The 19,913-nt window shown below is 36.9% G+C and overlaps 2 protein-coding genes across 2 annotated transcripts; both read right to left on the bottom strand.

Annotated features, from left to right (window-relative positions):
- Positions 1 to 1,047: 1,047 nt before the first annotated feature.
- LOC137190887 (uncharacterized) lies at positions 1,048 to 6,069 on the bottom strand. The gene is made up of 5 exons (XM_067600605.1): positions 6,006 to 6,069; positions 4,872 to 5,166; positions 4,203 to 4,357; positions 1,936 to 2,218; positions 1,048 to 1,781 (listed from the first exon to the last, which is right to left on the bottom strand). Exons 1-5 carry the CDS (start codon positions 6,067 to 6,069, stop codon positions 1,631 to 1,633), a joined length of 948 nt encoding a protein of 315 aa, XP_067456706.1. The 3' UTR covers positions 1,048 to 1,630.
- An 8,632-nt stretch (positions 6,070 to 14,701) lies between these two features.
- LOC137190884 (uncharacterized) lies at positions 14,702 to 19,771 on the bottom strand. Its single transcript, XM_067600603.1, has 6 exons — positions 19,678 to 19,771; positions 19,340 to 19,411; positions 18,524 to 18,818; positions 17,451 to 17,605; positions 15,626 to 15,908; positions 14,702 to 15,439 (listed from the first exon to the last, which is right to left on the bottom strand). The coding sequence occupies exons 2-6, from the start codon at positions 19,401 to 19,403 to the stop codon at positions 15,289 to 15,291; spliced, it is 948 nt and encodes a 315-aa protein (XP_067456704.1). The 5' UTR covers positions 19,404 to 19,411; positions 19,678 to 19,771; the 3' UTR covers positions 14,702 to 15,288.
- Positions 19,772 to 19,913: the final 142 nt, after the last annotated feature.

Here is a 19,913-nt window from a genome sequence, read left to right as displayed (position 1 = left end):
AAACCAAATTAATACAATAACTCTCACTCACTTAGTGGTGTTACTGGGTGCCGACCTCAACCGCTGCAGAATAGGGTTTGATTAAAATGAATAAATGATTGTTTACGCATGAAACACTGATTATTAAAAAAGTATTGATTTGATATGCACACAAAGACATTCACATATTATAGAAACACTTACCCACATACACTCAGCTATACATTAATTTAAAGTGAACAAACACTTGATAATAGCTTCTACAAAACTCTTCTAAAAACTCAAAAAATGTCAGACATAATGAGGGTTGGAAAGGCCACTACAAAACCAAAAAGAAGCATTCAGAAAATGCTTAGTGGCAAATTTTTACTTTGCACAATTTCCACACTTTCTGGTACTTCTTTGTTTTTTGCTAGTATCACTTGAATCTTTGGGTGTTTCAACATCTTAATGTTCTGCTATTTCCCTTTTTTATGATCTGAAAACACGCAAACTCATCAAATTCTCTAAAATGTACTTGTATCTGTAATTATGAATATTATGGCATTACTGTTAGGTCTATACTTTATTCAAATTATGGACCATATGATGATTAGTATTGATGTAAATGGAAAGGCTGTGAATGATTGGACAAAAAGTTTTTGCCAGTTATATTTGACAAAACTCTGGTGTTCGGCTGTCACTTGTGCTATGCAAGACACAGCGGTTCTAAGTTTGACCTCTAAGATTACTTCTTTTTCTGAGTAGCTCTGCTTCAGTGAGCTAGATTTCACATCTCTCTGTAGCTAGAAAAGTCTAGAAAGGACAGAGATGAAGCTCCCTCCACAATATTTTGTTACATCTATTCTCAAAGCTCCAATCCTGATATTTACGCTACACTGAATTACATTATTATGTGTAATGTGAAAAGTGTCACTCGTAGTGACAAACATAATTATCACCAACAGAGCCTTTTAGTCTATTTTGCTCATTGTTTTGGTTTTACACATTTGTATGGTTTAGTCTCACTACTCAAAAGGCTCTGATAAACCCATAGTACACTTCAGAGAGAAAAGACGAGCACACTGATTGATATGCAGCCTTTAATAATGCAAGCAGACTAATGTTTCAACATAACTGGGTTTTCATCAAAATCAAAGAGGACAAAGGCATAAGGCAAACACACATGTGTAGTCAACCTAGGATAGATGTATATTTGTTATTGGGTAGAAGGCTGAACAGGAATTCATTGACAATAATTGACAAATTCAGCTCTTCATCTAGTATCTAGAAGCTATAGAACAGATGTTTTTCTCGGGAGTCATGGACACCAAACTAGAGCTAAAAAGAGACTGGATATTGGATTCACATTCATCCTGCAGGTAGATACATGACTCCAAATGAATGCAACTGTTTGCTAACATATTAGCCATAACGAATTTATTTGGTAGATGATGATGTCAGGTCTGTGTTTGTCAGTTTATTTTGGAATTATTCTGCCCCCTAATGGTCAAACATTTATTAATGCAGCTTTAATGTGATCTAACTATATGTTGTCTCTAATGATGTCAATGTCATAAGTAAAGCTTAAGCTATGATTGCAACCAGAATCTATAAAAGCGCATCAGCTAAATACTATCTATGTAAATTGTCATTTTGAACCTTGTGAGATCTAATCCAGTCTAGAGCCATACACCTCCACCTCACACAGGGTCAGGTACTCGGTTCTTCCAGGAATGACTATGTTAATGTAGCGACCATCCATCCCGTTACACTGGAATGTTTGGGTAAAACCTGCAGAGATGTGTGAGATCACAGCACACCTAGGGGAAAAAGAAATTACTTTTACATGGATACTCATATTTGGTTTTAAAGGTTAATATAAATATAAGTTAATGCTAAATAACCTAATGACGAATATCCATAAATGACCAACTTTCAGTCATAGTAGTATTTTAATAATGGGCTTTAAACTACCTGGGATTGTTGTTGCCGTTGTTTGCAAGAGAATCTCCAATGCGGATCTCAGCTCCATTGAGTCGTTGTGCGTGTGCATCTCTGTTGGTTATCTTAACAGAAAACACTTTATGGGTTTTCTGCAGGTCCAGTCGCCACCAGGGATTGAATTCACAGAGAGTGCAAGCACAAGAGGCCTTGTTCCAGTTGCTGGCACGATTCCCATCTATAGCATAATATGCATTTCCAAGATATGAATACAATGATGACTGTGTGGCTTTTCCTTGGACCGCCAGGTTCTCTCCTGTACAAAAGGACACATTTGCAAACATCAGCACTGATACATAGTTTTCCTTGCTATCTGCAGAACAAGGTGGCCCCAATTTGTGGATGTTTGAACCTAAAAGTAAAACTGCATATTGTTGTCCTTTCCAGTGGTGAGAAGTAACTACAGTGACATCTGGAGAGTTTATGTATAGTTGTGCAGATGCTTGTTGCAAAACTTGGATGCACCAGCAGTTGACAGTAGAAAATGTACGAGATTTTATGTTGTGTATAATAAAATATAAAAATGATTTTTTTTTATTATTATTATTCAAAACATTTGCAAATATTTTTTCGGCAACTATCCAGGATGCCAGTAACATTTGAGAAATTGTTTCCTCATAGGATTTATCAATTATTATCTCCTATGAAAGTTTAAAAGATGTTCAATGTTTTTCTAAATAAACCAGCTGACCAGATACTTCTGAGTCTCACCATGGTCCCATTTACACCAGGTATTAACATGTGCTCTGAATCTGGATACATTATCATTACTATTATTATTTTTTGGTTTACTGCTATCGTTATTGCTAGTCATATCTCTATTATTGTTATTGTTGTTATTGTTATTGTTGTGTTAGAATGCGTCTCTGTGTTTCTCTCCCCCCCTCTCCCCCTCCCTCTTACTTTCTCTCTCAACCCAACTGGTCAAGGCAGATGGCTGCCCACCTAGAGTCCTGTTCTGCTTGAGGTTTCTTCCTGTTAAAGGGGAGTTTTTGCTTGCCACTGTCGCCAAGCGCTTGTTCATGGGGGAATTGTTGAGTCTCTAAATTAAAGAGTACGGCTTTGACCTGCTCTATGTGAAAAGTGATGATTTTTGTTGTGATTTATAAAATTGAATTAAAATTAACTATTTGATAAAATTGAAAATTTAAATTTCAATATGCAAATTAGCTTTGCATATTATTTAAGCATGGCTGGCAGACTTTACAACAAACATCTGCATCCCCAGTAAAGGAAGCTGCTGCCACGAATAGACACCAATTTTTTCTAAATCACTGCTCATAATGTACAGATTGCATATACACCAGGCTGAGATCTGATCACAGTGCGAGCCTGACAACTTCCCAATATTATCTTGGCGTTCCGCTCGCATTCCAATCACAATTCGTTCTGAGTGCGTTGACACCCTTCTTTAACATGCGTTTTCCTTATCGAGATATAGATCGCATGTTAATGCCAGGTGTAAATGAGGTATAAATATGTCTGAACTCAAACATACAATTAATACATTTACACCTGGCATTAAATTAAATTAAAAATTCAAATACCACCTGTACCTAGATAAGGAAAACATATGTTAAACGCGCTAAGAACGCATTGTGATTGGAATGTGATCGGATTGGCCAGGTAACATTTGGAGGTGGTCGGGCTCGCATTGTGATCAGATCTCAGCCAGGTGTAAATGCAATCCATACAGCATGACCAGATTCATAAGAAAAAAATCATACCAGTAAGTTTAAAGGTCATCTCGCTCTTCCTGCCTACTAAAGCAAGTTCTGTAAAAGCTACACGTAGCTGTAACTAGAAGTCCTCCTTCACAAAAAAGTGAATGACGACAGTTTCCTTGACATGGTACGCAGTATGTTTACTGAGAAGTCCGCCAGCTCCGCCTAGAAAATTTACATATTAAGATCCAGTCACAAGGAAAGAAAAGCTGAGAAAATGAGAACACATTTTAAAGCCAGGTGTAAATGCAAAGACCCATTGATTGGATGTCATTATCTAGATAACGCATCCAGATTCAGAACACATGTTAATACCAGGTGTAAATGGGGCCTCAGTTCAAATAGATACCACCAGAGATTTATTTGTAGCAGGAAGTACATGCATGTCACTCATTTTCTTTATTCAAATGAATGCAGTGTAACTCCTGCTGTGACCACAGCTGTAAAGAAAATGAGGCGCCAGCATCACCTAGCAAATCAAATTTGTGTGTCTTCAGCCACATATTCAATTCTCACCAGTTGGGGCACGGTACCCGTAGACTTCCACTTCACAGAGTGTGAGGATCCTTCCTTTACCAGGTAAAAACACAACCACATAACGTCCCTCCACATGTTTTGTAACAGTTACTGTATAAGACCTGCCTGCTGGGATACTAGGAATTACACCAACCCTAAGAGAGAGAGAGGAAACAGTGCATGAATGCATTTTATAACTGAAGTACTTTAAAGGTTATTTTATATATCTGAAAAAAAAACTTAACTTGTATAAGATTATTAATATTATTATTATTAATATAGTTCACGAGTCCTAGAATTTCTGCTGCCTGTATTACTAAGCAACATGTTGTCCTGCTAAACAACAAACAGCTGATGGTAGAAAAGGGTTTCACAGGTACATTGCCTGTGTTAAAGGGCTAGTACACTCAATTGTTTACTATATTGTGGTTTCACAATTTTTAGTTATATCCGAGAGGTATAAGGTTTCTAGAGTGAACCAATATGAATAACATTAAGTTAATCAGCTTTACAATATCAAAGTTAATTGGGATAAAGAACTCAGGGCCCCATCTACATATATAGAGGGAAGATGGGCTACATCAGGATCTGGGTGGTTTATAATATCTGTTTAATGATTTCCAGGGAGAAGTCCTGAATCTAATGAGTAATTACTGGATGTTCACTTACACTGGGTTTCTGGCACCGTTGTCTCGTAAAGAGTTACCGATGTGAATCTCTGCCCCATTGATCCTGTCTGGACAGCAGTCTCCTCTGTTGGTGATGATGACAGAGGTGACCACGTAGGACTCCAGCAGGTCCACCCTCCACCAGGGGTTGGTCTGTGCTACAGTGTGGGTGCATGAACCGGCTCTGTAATTAGATCCACGGTTTCCATCAATGGCGTTGTCAGCAGCCCCAAAAGCATCCCACGATCCCCTGTAGCGGTGTGACTGAGTTGCTTTGCCACGCAAGGCCACATTTTCTGTGAAAGAAATACACACTTGTTTTTTCTCCAAAGCTTAATGTTGATTATCCCTGTGGAGGAATTTATATCACTCCTGAAAACCTCTGTGTGCCCATCCTGTGGTCTGCATGTGATTTGAATGCTTTGTCTTCAGCCACATTAGCAGAGTGCCCATAGGGACATTTGGTCCACCACTCTGGTCCAGACGGATGCTGTAATTCTGCTATTTACCTTGCAATCGTTGTGCCACAAAATTCAATCTTGCGGGCAGCGGTGACAAGTTGTGAATACAACAATGACATCTTTAAGTTGATATGTAGAACTTGTTTGCAAACTGTTGCTTTTTTCCACATCCAGCAGTTATGGAGCTACATAATCATTCATTTGGAGTCTTGTTTTTGTCCACCTGGTGTAAGGCCAATATTCTCTCTTTATGATCTGTTATATCTGGCTCTTTGGTTGCTAAAATTAGACATTAAATGCATAAACAACTTGTAGAGTCTACTGTGACAAATACATTTAGGGTTGTATGTCACCTTTCACTGCATTAAACAAATAATGAAATATAATATATTCTGTTTTAATTTGTATTATACATAAAACTAACCATCTATAAGTGACATAAGCATAACCATAAACACCCCACCCTAAAAAAAAACAAAAAAAACAAAACTTGTGCACGGTGCTAAAATCTATATAAAACATCCAAGCCACATGAATCTTTATTATCAGTCCACCATCTTTTTATTGTTTACATATAACTAATTATCCATTTTAGGGCACCAGGATTATTTGGCAATAATACTTGTTAATATCTTATAACACAGATATCACAGACATACCGTAGTGTACCGTACTGTAGGTGGAAGCCGAGCACGTTCCCAGGAAGAGCAGCAACAGCAGAACTGAACCGTGTTTCATTGTTCTGGTTGAGACAGATTACAGTCAATAATAGAATTACACTGAAGAAATTTATATTGTCATCATTATTAATGTATGAAGTTTATCCCTGACCCAACAATCTAATGCTTTGTTCCAGATATTGGATATCCAAAGTGCATAAAAATGGAATTACTTTTGTAAAATGAATGACTGATGGCAATTAAGTAATTATATGTAGCCAAAAAATAACCCTCCAAACTGTATAGTTGAGAGCATGGCTATTCAGCTACAACCACATACCTTGATACGCTGTTTGTGCTGTAAAAGGGTAAAAGGATGTTCAGGATCGGGTTGAGGTGGCTGAATGAAAAGGCTCAAAGCAACGTTGATGATCTGGCCAAGGGTAAGAGTACAGGTATATATATACAACAGAGTGATGTGCTGGCACATGACGATCAGGTGTGGAACTGCAGTGTGATCCAAAACAAATTTGCCCATTGGGACAAATATGTATCTTACATAGGCTTACCAAAACAATCCACACCTCGCCTTCTGCCAACAAATATACACCCTGCACTTGCAAATAAATAAGCTAGTAATAACTTTATTTCACCATCAGAGGTGAATACATGTATCTCCTTTGAGTTTAGAATAGAACAGAGCAGAATAGATCTTTATTGTCCACCAGGGTGGAAAATTGTCTTCAGCTCACCAAAACATGAAGACACACTACACATGATTCTTACAACATAAAGACAGCGAAGCAGTCAGTAAAACAAACACTTAGACAAAGTCACATTACACATAAAACACAGTTCATGTCTGAGGATTAGTTCTCATCAGTCACTTTGCAGAGTAAAGAACACTGATGGCACTTGGAATGAAGGACTTCTTAAATACACTTTTAGTTTTCAGAGGCACTCTTTAGTACCTCCGGGAGCTAAGAGGCTAAAACTGGCTGAATAGAGGATGGGAGTATGGAAGAGGATTAGAGAATATATAAAGAATTATATATAATATATAAAGAATTAATCAGAATTCTGACTCAGAACTGAAATAAAATTTTCACATGTGGCCCTAATCCTCTTCCATATAGGAGCTATCTGCCAGGATACTCCTGGCTTTCTTTCTCATCCTTTCCGTAAACAGTTGAATAAGGACTTTTGGCGTTTGCCAACTATTCTGCCGGCCAACACAAAGTTTCATCTGTGATCTGCCCCATCTCCAGTGCATTGAAATATCAAATTAGCAGGTAAATTATTACAGTATTAGGTTTGTTTTGGAATCTAGCAGCCAGTTTATAATTGGCCAAATTTAGTTTAAAGAAGATGCTTCTGAGTTTGAGTCACATGTTCATCAAAGAGAGAGCAGGCGACTCTCTAACAAATTTTTTTTTTCCCAGCCCAAGAGATCTGAAGCTTCCAACCCTCAACAACCTACAATTCTACCTTTCTGGTGAACCTTTTTTGATGATGGAGATGGTGTTGTCCACTTTTGAGAAGAGGAGACGGTATAAACCTGTTGCACCTCCTGGCCTTTGACAGCCAGTGGCAGAAACCCCCCCTCTGTAATGAGGCAAGCAGGTATAGGATTAAGGGAAATTTACTTAAAGCAGTGGCCAGGCTAACAATGGGATGGCAGTCTGGACAGTCAAACTAATCCAAAAGGGCACGACAAGAGAGCAGGTAAGGAATAGGCGGATCTCAAAGAACAGGAAGTGGGATGTTTTTCGGACTGTCAATCAGTCAAGAACCGTTTGGGCTTCTAAAGCTAAGCCAAAGGGTCTTTTGGGTGGGCATTTGAACATAAGAAGTATTAAATCTAAAAGTGATCAAGTCCATCATCTTTTATTGGACTTTAGTTTAGACTTCCTTTGTTTATCTGAGATTTGGCTTCACGAAAACACTCCATCAGCAGCATTAAAAGTCCCTGGTTTTAACATTTACAGGAGAGATAGAGTGGGCTCAAAGGGAGGAAGAGTTATGATTTATGTGAATGATAGTATCCACTGTAATGAAATCCATTGGTCAAACTGTAAGGAACTGGAATGTATTGGTATAAATATTTTGTCATCAATAAAGAGGTAATGATTATGGGAGATTTTAACATCAACTGTGAGGACAAATCCTTTAGAAAGAATCTCAGATAACCGATAACTTGGGCTTAGAAAAATTAATCCATACTTTAATTTCCAACAGATTAGATTAACTAAACACACCACACAAGTTCTCAGGTCTCAGTGCTGGATCAAACTTCCAGAGGATAGTAGACTTGCTCTGACTTGACCATTTTTAAACCCAGGTTGAAAACTGCATGTTATATGTTCTGCACCTCCTTTAACTGAACCTTAATTATGAACTTTTTGCATTTCTTTTAAGGTTTTTATTCTTTTAAATCTGCATTTTAGTGTTTTATGAAATGTGATATGATATACAAATAAATTTGCCTTGCCTTTCCATACGGGATTCAGGATGTAGGATTATGTTTATTCGGTGGAACGCAAAGGCAACACTGATGATCTGACAATGGGAAGGTGTACTGGCAAATGACAATCAGGTGCTGACTGAAGCAGGTGAAGAGTGATTGGAGAAAGAGACTTGGATGAGCAGGCAGGGAATCAAAATTCTGTACTTTTCTTATTGGCTCCTAGTGTGTTAGAGAATAAAGTACTGCTGCTTGTCTGTAGCCTAAACCTCTGCACTGCATATACTGTACTCCTGGTCAATATTTGTACATCTCATTCTTTTCAATTTGAAATTTAAACCTGTAGCAGCTCTTCTCGTCTGGAATATATTTTCTTTCAAAAATTGTAAATTCTTTATTTATTTGTTTGTTATTTAGGACTACTGTACTTAATTTTGTTTACACAACACAACACCAAGGCAAATTCCTTGCAGCCTATATGTGCAAACCTACTTGATGACCTACATGATTTAATGCATTATGTAAAGTACCTTGAATTCCCCTTGTGTATGACATGTGATGTACAAATAAACTTGTCTCACGTAGCCTTACAGGATCCAGGATCAGGTTTGATGGCTGAATGCAAAGGCATACAGCAACTCCAGGATCAGATCTGATGGCTGAATGCAAAGGCACACAGCAACTCCAGGATCAGATCTGATGGCTGAATGCAAAGGCACACAGCAACAGTGGCAGTTTGGCAGAGGACTGTGATAAGTAGGCAGATATATTTTGCACAATACAGTGTTTTGGGAAATGAAGGGCATGTGTGCTGGCAGATGATGATCAGGTGATGATGACTGATGCAGATCTATTTTATTCTTCTGTGCCATTATCATTGTCATGTCATTGTCCAAAAAATGAAAAACATATCATTCATTACCATGAACACACACTGTAGTTCATTTTGAGTATAACTTGAGTAATACTGAAAATACTCACTAGTGCACCATAGTGTCCCCAACAAATGTACAATTTTGTGCAATTTGAGTAATGGTTTTAAAAGATTTACATCTTTAGTGGGAAGTAGGAACTCAAAGACTTGGGGCTACAGACATTGTAGGGGAGTCAGAAAGTACTGAGAGAGACTAATGGATTGGTTTTTTGGTGTGTGTTTGTTTATTTGTTTGTTTTTGGTCTTGCTGGTTCTATTTTTGATATGTTTTATGGTTGGTGGTTTTTATTTCTTTATTTATTGTGGACCTTCAGCGTGGAGTCCAAAACAAATGTGACACACATGGGAACAAATGGAGTGTACCTTATCTTACATTACCTTGTTGTCAGAAAACAGTCCACTACTCACCTTCTGCCTGCAACTCTACAGCCTGCACTCACCAAAATGCAACTAATTTAGCTGGTAAATATCAACAACTCAACAACTTTAAAGAAAGCACAAATCTATCACCTTTTAGTTTAATCTGTGATCTGCCCCTGTTCCAGTGCATTAAAATATCAAATTAGCACATTATATATTACAATATTTGGTCTGTTTTGGAATCTAGCAGCCACTAGTCACCCTAGTATGATTTGTAATTTGCCAAATTTAGTTTAAAGAAGATAGTTGAGTAGAATCCCCACTCAACAACCTAAACTTCAGACTTCTGCTAGAGCACCCCACTTGTCACAAACGGTCATTTTGTATCTTTTTCTGTGGTATTTTGCAGATTCACCTGCAGTGACATTTCTCTCTACTCTAGCTTACTATACAAAATATAGGAAATCATCAAAGCAAACCTGTAATGCAGGTTACATTTGTTTAAAGCAGAGATGTTTTTAATGTAGGTTTACTGTAGCCTAAGTATGCAGTGAGATACTATATTAGCATATATATATATATATATATATATATATATATATATATGATCTGACTTGGTGATGGCATAGGTCACAAGAGTACAACAATAACTTAAAACAGCAATCAGTACAAAAGAATACACAAGAACACAGGTTAACACCAACGTCACTGCTGTCATTGTCACCAAAATCACAGAAAGTAAGAGATGAGAAGAAGGCAGAAACTAGGGCACAGCATGTAACACCTACAGCTAGTACGTAGTAGGTCGAACCACATTTTGTTTAAAAAGTTTATAGCTGATAAAATAAAAGACTTCATGTATCTGTTTGTGTCACCTCTAGGGAGGTAAATCTGTCCTGATGGAAGAATAATAATGGATAGGTTCACAGTTTTTCACTCTAGATTAACAGGGAAACTCTGTCCATGGAAACAAAAAGGGGGCATTCTGTACTAAAAATACTTTAACTTTGGAAGATATCCACTTTATTTGACAGCTGAAGTCTCATATGAGCTTCAAATAAGCTTTTGAATACAGTTTTTACACAAAGACTATTATTTTGTCCCCCATCACTTACATTGAAAACACATTGGGAAGGGTATGAACAAGAGGAATGATTACGGCAAGAAAAACCTGTTTCAACCTGTTCATATGAGCATCTGACTATTGTTTTAAGACAAACTTGAAAATGTGTGAACCCATCTTTTAAACTCACTGTGTAAAGACCTTGCCAGCAAGTTTTTGTTTTTCACACTGAGATTGCTTACCATCAGATCACAGCAAATGTGAGAACTGACTCAATGAAAAAAGTATTGAATATTTTCAACAGAGACTTGTCAACACTAAAGCTCTGGATTTGGGGCCCCTGAGCCTGTGTCCATACAGTAATACATCTATGTCTCTAGGTTTCCAAGTCTCTGGTGAACCTTTTTGGATGATGGAGATGACATTGTCCATGAGGAGATGATGTGACTGCCAGTGGCACAAACTCTTTCCTGCCAGGAAGGATCTGACACCAGTTGTCGTGCTCTCTCTTATGTGCACAAGTTCAAGCCAGTCATAGCAGAACAAGCATGCAGCATGAAAAATAAACATCACCACCAAACACAGCAGCAAAGGATGCTGCCATGTGAACTCTCACACACTGACACACACAGTAAATATAGCATTTTTTATTCTTCAACCATGTAGAGCAAATAAGAGAATGAATGATGAATGGTGATGGTTGTATTTCCTGGATAGATTTCAAAATAAACAGAGATAAAGCAGCACAGTCATTTTGTGCAAAAATGCATTTAAAAGTTGATCTGAAGCTTATACGAGGCTTCAGCAGTCTGAGTTAATCACATCAAGTGGATATCTGACACATTTACAGTCTCGTTAGCATCAAATTCCCTCTTTGTGTTTCCCTGTTGAGCTGCGGTGGAAGTATAGTAACAAAAAGCGGGACTTTACATTTGGATGGCTGAGGCTTCATATTAGCTTCAGATAAACTTTTAATACATTTTTGCACAGAAGGAGAACTGTTGATTTTGTCCTCCATCATTTACATTGTCAGTGCATTATGAAGGGATCTTCTAATGGTCAGTATGAACAGGAGGAATAATTACAGCAAGAAAAACCTGTTTCAATGTTCATTTGGACACCTGACTGTTGTTTTAAGGCAGACTTGAAAAATTGTGAACCCGTCTTTTAATTCTGCAATGTAAAATAAATATTAAAGTGTGAAACCACATGAGGACAAATGAGGAGCGAGCAAAACCATAATAAAATAAAATACCCAAACTTGAGAAGCATTCAGTTCCTGTACGCATTAATGCTGATTGGCATGAGTTTGGATGACACTGTAATCACATGAAAATGTAAATGACTCATCAACTGTACATGTCATTGAAAATGAGCTCATGTACCGCTGATGAGCATGCAATATAGAAGACTTTGAAATTCTAATTACATTTGTACTGTATACAGGTGTGAAATTATAAGTACAATGTGACTGAATGGTCCTCAGTAGACTTTAAGTCATTATATAGTTCATAATATCTCACAAACTGTACATGAATATTTTGAAATTTCAATGGATTTTATACTGTATACCAGTGCTATGATATAATGCAATTAAAGTGAATGGGCCTCCAAAGACTATTATGAAGTAGTGTGCACAACCATCACACTAACTAGTGATAGAAGATGGAAAATTTGTACGTGCATGTGTTTAAATGGAGAAATGGATGAAGATGAAATAACAAACGATAGTAAAATATATATATATATATATATATATATATATATATATATATGCAAAACAGTAGCCAAAACAGTAGCCTTTAAAAACCATAAATAAATAATTACATTTAAGTAAAAGAAGAAAAAAAGAAAATTACTCCTTTACTTAAGTAAAGGTACCAATACAGAGATGTCCTGCATTAAAAATCCTACTTAAGTTAAAGTACATGAGTATTAACACCAAAATGTACTTGAAGTAGTAAAGTAAAAATACTAATTTCATCCCTCTGACTGATATATTACTATATATGACATATATATATGTGGAGCTAGTTTGAAATAGAAAACAGTGCGGTGGGGGAATAGAAATCCAAGTTCAGTTCAAGAATACATGATTACTTATAACTATAATAATAAATGCAGGGTTTCCTGGCTGTAGTACCTGAAGACAATTGTATGCTGTTAATAGGAGGGAAGGATGAAAGAGAAAACAGGTGGCCATCAAAAGTTGAGGGCTTTTCTTGCGGTAAATGTTTATAATTTGTGTTTATGTGTTAAAATCAAAGTTCAGTTCTTCTTCTTCATCATCTACTGTATTTAGATTAAAATCTCCAAATACTAAATAAAAGAATTACAACCCCTTCCCGTCCATTTCCCGTTCTGTTATAAATACATTTTTCAGGTTTTTAAGAGAGACTAAAAGCTTCTCTCAACAACTGATGCACACCTTCAGAAACTTCCACAACACCCAGAAATCTCCTTGCTGCATCTACAATCATGTCAGTTTTCTCAGATTTTCTCTCTGCTCCGGCCACACAGTTGATTTCCATTGCCAAAAAGGCCAAAAACTTCACCCGATCCTTACAAAAGCAAAACTCAGCATGCTTCCTGACTGATTCCAAGTTCCATTCAATAACACACAATTACTTATAACTATAATAATAAATGCAGGGCGATTGTTTTCATGACTGTTAAGTACCTGAAGTCAATCACATGCTGTCAATAGTACGTAGCCTGATATTTCATGCTATGCTGACATTATGTCATTGTTTTATGTTCCATGACTTGTACGCTGAGCATGCTTGTAAAACTTTTGTATGGTGTTATGGCTGAACATACCATTTTGTATATACATATTTTCTTCCATTATTCTATTGCTATTATTCCTATTTAATTCTATTTCATTTTTCTATTACTTTGTTGTGATATATATATATATATATATATATATATATATAAGTAGAGACTACTGTAAACCAGTTAAATTCCTTGTATGCAGAAGCACACTTGGCCATTAAAGTTGATTCTAATTCTGAACAAGATATCACCTCCTTCAACTAAACTATTTTTTCCTACATACAATCTTCTAAAGTCAAGATTCACGATTTGAAAGCATTCTTCCTTCCGCTTACCCAGTGGATTATTAAAGTTGGATATATTTTTTCAAGTGATGTTAAAGTCACGATACATGCATACCAGTTCTGTTTTTATTGAAAATATGGTCAACTTCAAGTATGAAACAATATATTTTCTGGAGTGGAAAACTAAAAAGGGTTGCTACTTCTCAGTATATACACAAGGCGAATCTTTCCCAAATACACAGTGTCATAAATATTAAAGAAAAACACACAACATATTGAGAGAAATAAAGCTCCAGTGATGAGTTAAAACAGTTTTAGAAGCAGCAACAGATGGTGCAGAAGCAAATTATTTCTGTGACCACTTGTATTAACAGTCAACACATGAACTCTTTAGAATACAATCAGAGACTTTGCTAAGAGTAGAGCTCTATTGTCGACGAGACTGCTGTAATCACTGCAAATTGTTTTGTTTTGTTCTGTTTTGCTTTACTGTGAAACTCCAGATGACAGTTTACATGGATTATAATAGTCCTATAGTCATTATAGCAAGACTGGGAGGGACCTCATCTTGTCAAAACAGTCCACACCTTCTGCCTACAACTCTACAGCCTGTACAGCCAGCTCCACTGTTGATATTTATAATACACTGAATGACATTGATATGTGCAATGTGAAAGTGTCACTCTTAATTATCACCAACAGAGCCTTTTAGCCTCTTTTGCTTATTGTTTTGGTTTTACACATTTGCATGGTGTAGTCTCTGTGCTACTCAAAAGGCTCTGATAAACCCACAGCACACTTCAGAGAGAAAAGACAGGACGACACTGATTGATATGCAACCTTTAATAATGCAAGCAGACTAATGTTTCAACACTACAGTGTCTACATCAGAATCAAAGAGGATTAAGGCATAAGGCAAACACATATGTAGTCAACTAGGTAGAAGGCTGAACAGAAATTCAAACATATGACAAGTTCAGCTCTTCATCTAGTATCTAGTAGCTATAGAACAAATATGTTTTCTCAGGAGTCATGGACACCAAACTAGAGCTAAAAAGGAGATTGAATATTGGATTCACATTCATCCTGCAGGCAGATACATGACTCCAAATGAATGCTAATGTTGTTTTTGTGCTGACAGGATGTGTAAATGGGCAACTGTTTGCTAACATATTAGCCATAACAGTTTTATTCAGCTAGATGATGTTGTCAGCTTGTTTGGTAATTACTCTGCCTCCTGGTGGTCAAACATTTATTAATGCAGTTTAATGTGCTCTAACTATATGTTGTCTCTAATAATGTTAATGTCATAAGTGAAGCTTAAGTTATGATTGCAACCAGAATCTATAAAAGAGCATCAGCTAAATACCAGCTATGTAAATTGTCATTGTTACACATTTTGAACCTCGTCAGATCTAATCCAGTCTAGAGCCATACACCTCCACCTCACACACGTGCAGGTAATCGCTTCTTCCAGGAATGACTATGCTAACATAGCGGCCGTCCATCCCGTTACAGTCGAATGTGTGGGTAAAACCTGCAGGGATGTGTGTGATCACAGCACACCTAGGAGAAAAAGAAATTACTTTGATAACTTATTGAATGATCACTTTAATAAATGGATAGACCTATTCATTTTGGTTTTAAAGGTTAATATAAACATAAGTTACTGCTAACAAACGTAATGACAAATATCCATTAATGACCAACTTTTAGTCATAGTAGTATTTTAATTAATGGACTTTAAACTACCTGGGATTGTTGTTGCCATTGTTCACAGCAGAATCTCCAATGCGGATCTCAGCTCCATCAAGTCGATGTTCGTATGCATTTCTGTTGGTTATCTTAACAGAAAACACTTTATGTGTTTTCCGCAGGTCCACTCGCCACCAGGGACTGGCTATGTATGATGTACAAGAGCAGGAGCCGTAGTCATAGTTGCTGTCACGATTCCCATCTATAGCATTATATGCATCGCCAAGTTGTGAATACAATGTTGGCTGTGAGGCTTTTCCTTGAAGTGCCAGGTTCTCTCCTGTACAAAAGGACACATTTACAAACATCAGCACTGATACATAGTTTTCTTTGCTATCTGTAGAACAAAGTGGCCCCAATTTGTGGATGTCTTGAACCTGAAAGTCACAACTATTTGCACATTGGTGTCCTTTCCAGTAGCGGGAAACTACTGAAATATGGAGCGTTTATGTATAGTTGTGCAGATGCTTGTTGCAAAAATTGAAGGATGCACCAGCAGTTGGCAGTAGAAAATGTGCCAGATTTCATGTTGTGTATCATAAAGTGTCTATTTTTCTTATTATTATTCAACACATTTACAAATGTTTTTCGGCAACTATCAAGAATCTCAGTAACTCTTGAGAAATTGTTTCTTCACAGGATTTATCAATTCTTATCTCCTACAAATCTGTATAGATACTTCTGAGTCTCAATATGGTCCCATTTACACCCGGTATTAACATGTGTTCTGAATCTGGATCCATGGAGGGAATAATGACATTCAATTCATGGGTTTTTGCATTTACACCCGGTATTAAAATGCATTTTCATTTTCTCAGTGTGTTATGATCAGATTTGAATATGAAAATTAGCTAGGCATGTCTGGCAGACTTGTCAACAAACATCTGCATCCCAGGTAAAGCAAACTGTGGCCACAAACAGACGCCATTCTTTTCTAAATCACTGTTCATAATGTACAGATTGCATTTACACCTGGCTGAGATCTGATCACAATATGAGCTTGACAATCTCCAGATGTTATCTTGCTGATCCGTTCGCATTCCAATCACAATGCGCTCTGCTTAAACATGCGTTTTCCTTATCGAGATACAGATCGCATGTTAGTGGTAGCTGTAAATGTATTAATTGCATGTTCGAGTTGAGACACATTTATAATCCATTTACACCTGGTATTAACATGTGATCTGTATCTGGATATGTTATCTGAATAAAGAAAAACGCATGTTAATGCAGGTGTAAATGCACTCAGAATGAACGTATTGTGATTAGAATGCAATCAGATTGGCCAGATAACATTTGGAGGTGGTCGGGCTCCCACTGATCTCAGCCAGGTGTAAATACAATCCATATCCGTACAGCGTGACCACATTCATGAAAAAAAAATCCCCTTGATTTTAAAGGTCACCTAGCTCTTACTGCCAGCTAAAGCAAGCTCTGTAAAAGCTACAAGTAGCTGTAATTAGAAGTCCCTTGCAAAAAAGCAAATGATGTCTCTTTGTGGCAGCAGTTTCTTTGCTGACAAGTCCGCCAGCTCCACCTAGAAAATTTACATATTAAGATCCAATCACAAGGCAAGAAAAGCTGAAAAAACAGGAAGACATTTTAAAACCAGGTGTAAATGCAATAACCCACTGATTGGATGTCATCAATGCCAAATAATGAGATCTATTTGCATCAGGAAGTGAATACATTTTGCTCATTTTCTTCATTCAAATGAATGCTGTTCAACTTCTGCTGTGACTGCGGCTCTATAGAAAATGAGGTGCCAGCATCATCTAGCAAATTAAATTTGTGTGGCTTCAGCCACATATTCAATTCTCACCAGTTGGGGCACGGTACCCGTTGACTTCCACTTCACAGAGTGTGAGCATCTTTCCTGAACCAGGTAAAAACACAGTCACATAACGTCCCTCCACGTGTTTTTCAAGAGTTATTATATGAGACCTGCCTGCTGCGATACTAGATATCACAGCGACCCTAAAAGAGAGAGAGGAAACAGTGCATGAATTCATTTTATAGCTGAGGTAGTTTAACAGTTATTTAATGTATTAGAAAAAAATGAAGTCATTCATTCACTTTTATTATTAATGTTTTTTATTATAAGTTAAATATAGTTCACTTGTCTTAGAATTTCTGCTGCCTGCATTACTACGCATCATGTTATCCCTCTAAACAACAAACAGCTGACTGATTTTTACATTTGGTTTGACCACACACACATAGACAATCTGCATGGGGGTGAATCAGTGAGAATCGATAATTCTACACGGCCATGGTATAAATTTAAAGGTAACAGGCTTGTGACTAGACTTGGTTAAAGGTTTGATTGCATTACTCGCAAATTTATGAATATTGAAAATGTTTAAGCTATAAATGAATATAATGCTCAGTCAAAACTACTGTTTGTAGAAAAATAAAAATGATAAGACTACCTCTTAAACACATTGGATCTCAGGGTTTCCTTAAACTTAAGGTTTAAGTTGATATTTTTTCTTAATTTTTGCATTACAATTAAAGTAAAAAATGACTTCTTTTAATTTTAAAACGGTGTCTGGGTGTGTTTATTATTTCAGAGGTTAAAGGACATATACATACATTAGACTGCAGTCCTTCTATACTGTGTTAAAGGGCTAGTACACTCCATTATTTGGTATATTGTGGTCTCACAATATTTAGTTATATCTGGGAGGTATAAGGTTTCTAAAGTGAACCAATGTAAACAACATTAAGTTAATCAGAGTTACCATATCAAAGTTGTTTGGGATAAAGAACTCAGGGCCCCATCTACATATATAAAGGGTAGGAGGGCTACATAAGGATATACATAAACATCTGTTTAATGATTTCCAGGGAGAAGTCCTGTATCTAAGGAGTAAGTACTGTATGTTCACTTACACTGGGTTTGCAATACCATTGTCTCGTAAAGAGTTTCCGATGTGAATCTCTGCCCCATTGATCCTGTCTGCACAGCAGTCTCCTCTGTTGGTGATGACGATAGCAGTGACCACATAGGACTCCATCAGGTCCAACCTCCACCAGGGGTTGGTCTGTGGGTTGGAGTGGCTGCATGAACCGGCCAAGAAATTAGATTCACGGTTTCCATCAATGGCGTTTTCAGCAGCCCCAAGATAAGCCTGAGATCCCTGGAGGCGGTATGACTGAGTTGCTTTGCCATTCAAGGCCACATTTTCTGTGAAAGAAATATCAGCCAATAAGTTGTCTAAGAGTTACATTCTTTTCATAGCATATGCATTAACTTAGAAAAAAAATCACTCAGTCGTTAAAAAATGTTGCTGAAAATTGTTGTAGACAACTCTTAAATTAAATACATAAAAAAGTAGTTGAGTCTACTGCAACAAATACAAAGAGGGTCATATGTCCAATATGGGTTTGTTACCTTTCACTGCATTACACAAATAACTAAACATAACATATTCTGTTTGATTTGTATTATACATGAAACTAACCATCTCTAAGTGACATAAACATAACCACTTTTCCACAAAAAAAATCAAACTTGTGCACAGTGTTATTAACAAAATTTTGAACAATTCTACTTAACACATCAATGAATCTTTATTATCAGTCCACCATCTTTTTATTGTTTACATATAACTAATTATCCATTTTAGGGCACTGGAATTTTTTGGCAATTGTACTTGATAATGTCTTATAACACAGATATCACTGACATAGCCAGATCATACTTACTGTAGGTAGAAGCCGAGCACGTCCCCACGAAGAGCAGCAACAGCAGAGCTAAACCGTGTTTCATTGTTCTGGCTGAGACAGATTACAGAGTCAATAATAGAATTACACTGAAGAAATTTATATTGTCTTCATTATTAATGTATGAAGTTTATCCCTGACCAACAATCTAATGCTTTGTTCCAGAACTTGGATATCCAAAGTGCATAAAAATGAAATGAATATTAAAATGAATATTAGGGATATTAAGTAATTATATGTAACCATCAATATACACAAAAATGAAATAACCCTCCAAACTGTGTATTTGAGAGCATGGCTATTCAGTTACAACCACATACCTTGACATGCAAAATGAACTCTGAGGAAGATGAGAAGCCGCTCTCTGTGCTGTGCTGATGAATATGATTCAATGTGGACTACACAGGGATATTAATGTGCTCTTCTTATCATGGCATGTGCTGTTTATTGCTGATATACAACAGTCTTATATTTAGATAAGACTAATTCCAGCTATCAAGTGGAGCAGGGATGGGCAACTGTAGATGGTGTTGTAAAATAGAAGATGACAGCTGTA

Source organism: Thunnus thynnus, chromosome 10 (genome assembly GCF_963924715.1).
Source record: "Thunnus thynnus chromosome 10, fThuThy2.1, whole genome shotgun sequence".
NCBI classification, from domain to species: Eukaryota; Metazoa; Chordata; class Actinopteri; order Scombriformes; family Scombridae; genus Thunnus; species Thunnus thynnus.
Note: the sequence above shows the minus strand (reverse complement) of the source record. Positions and strands in the feature narration are given on the sequence as shown.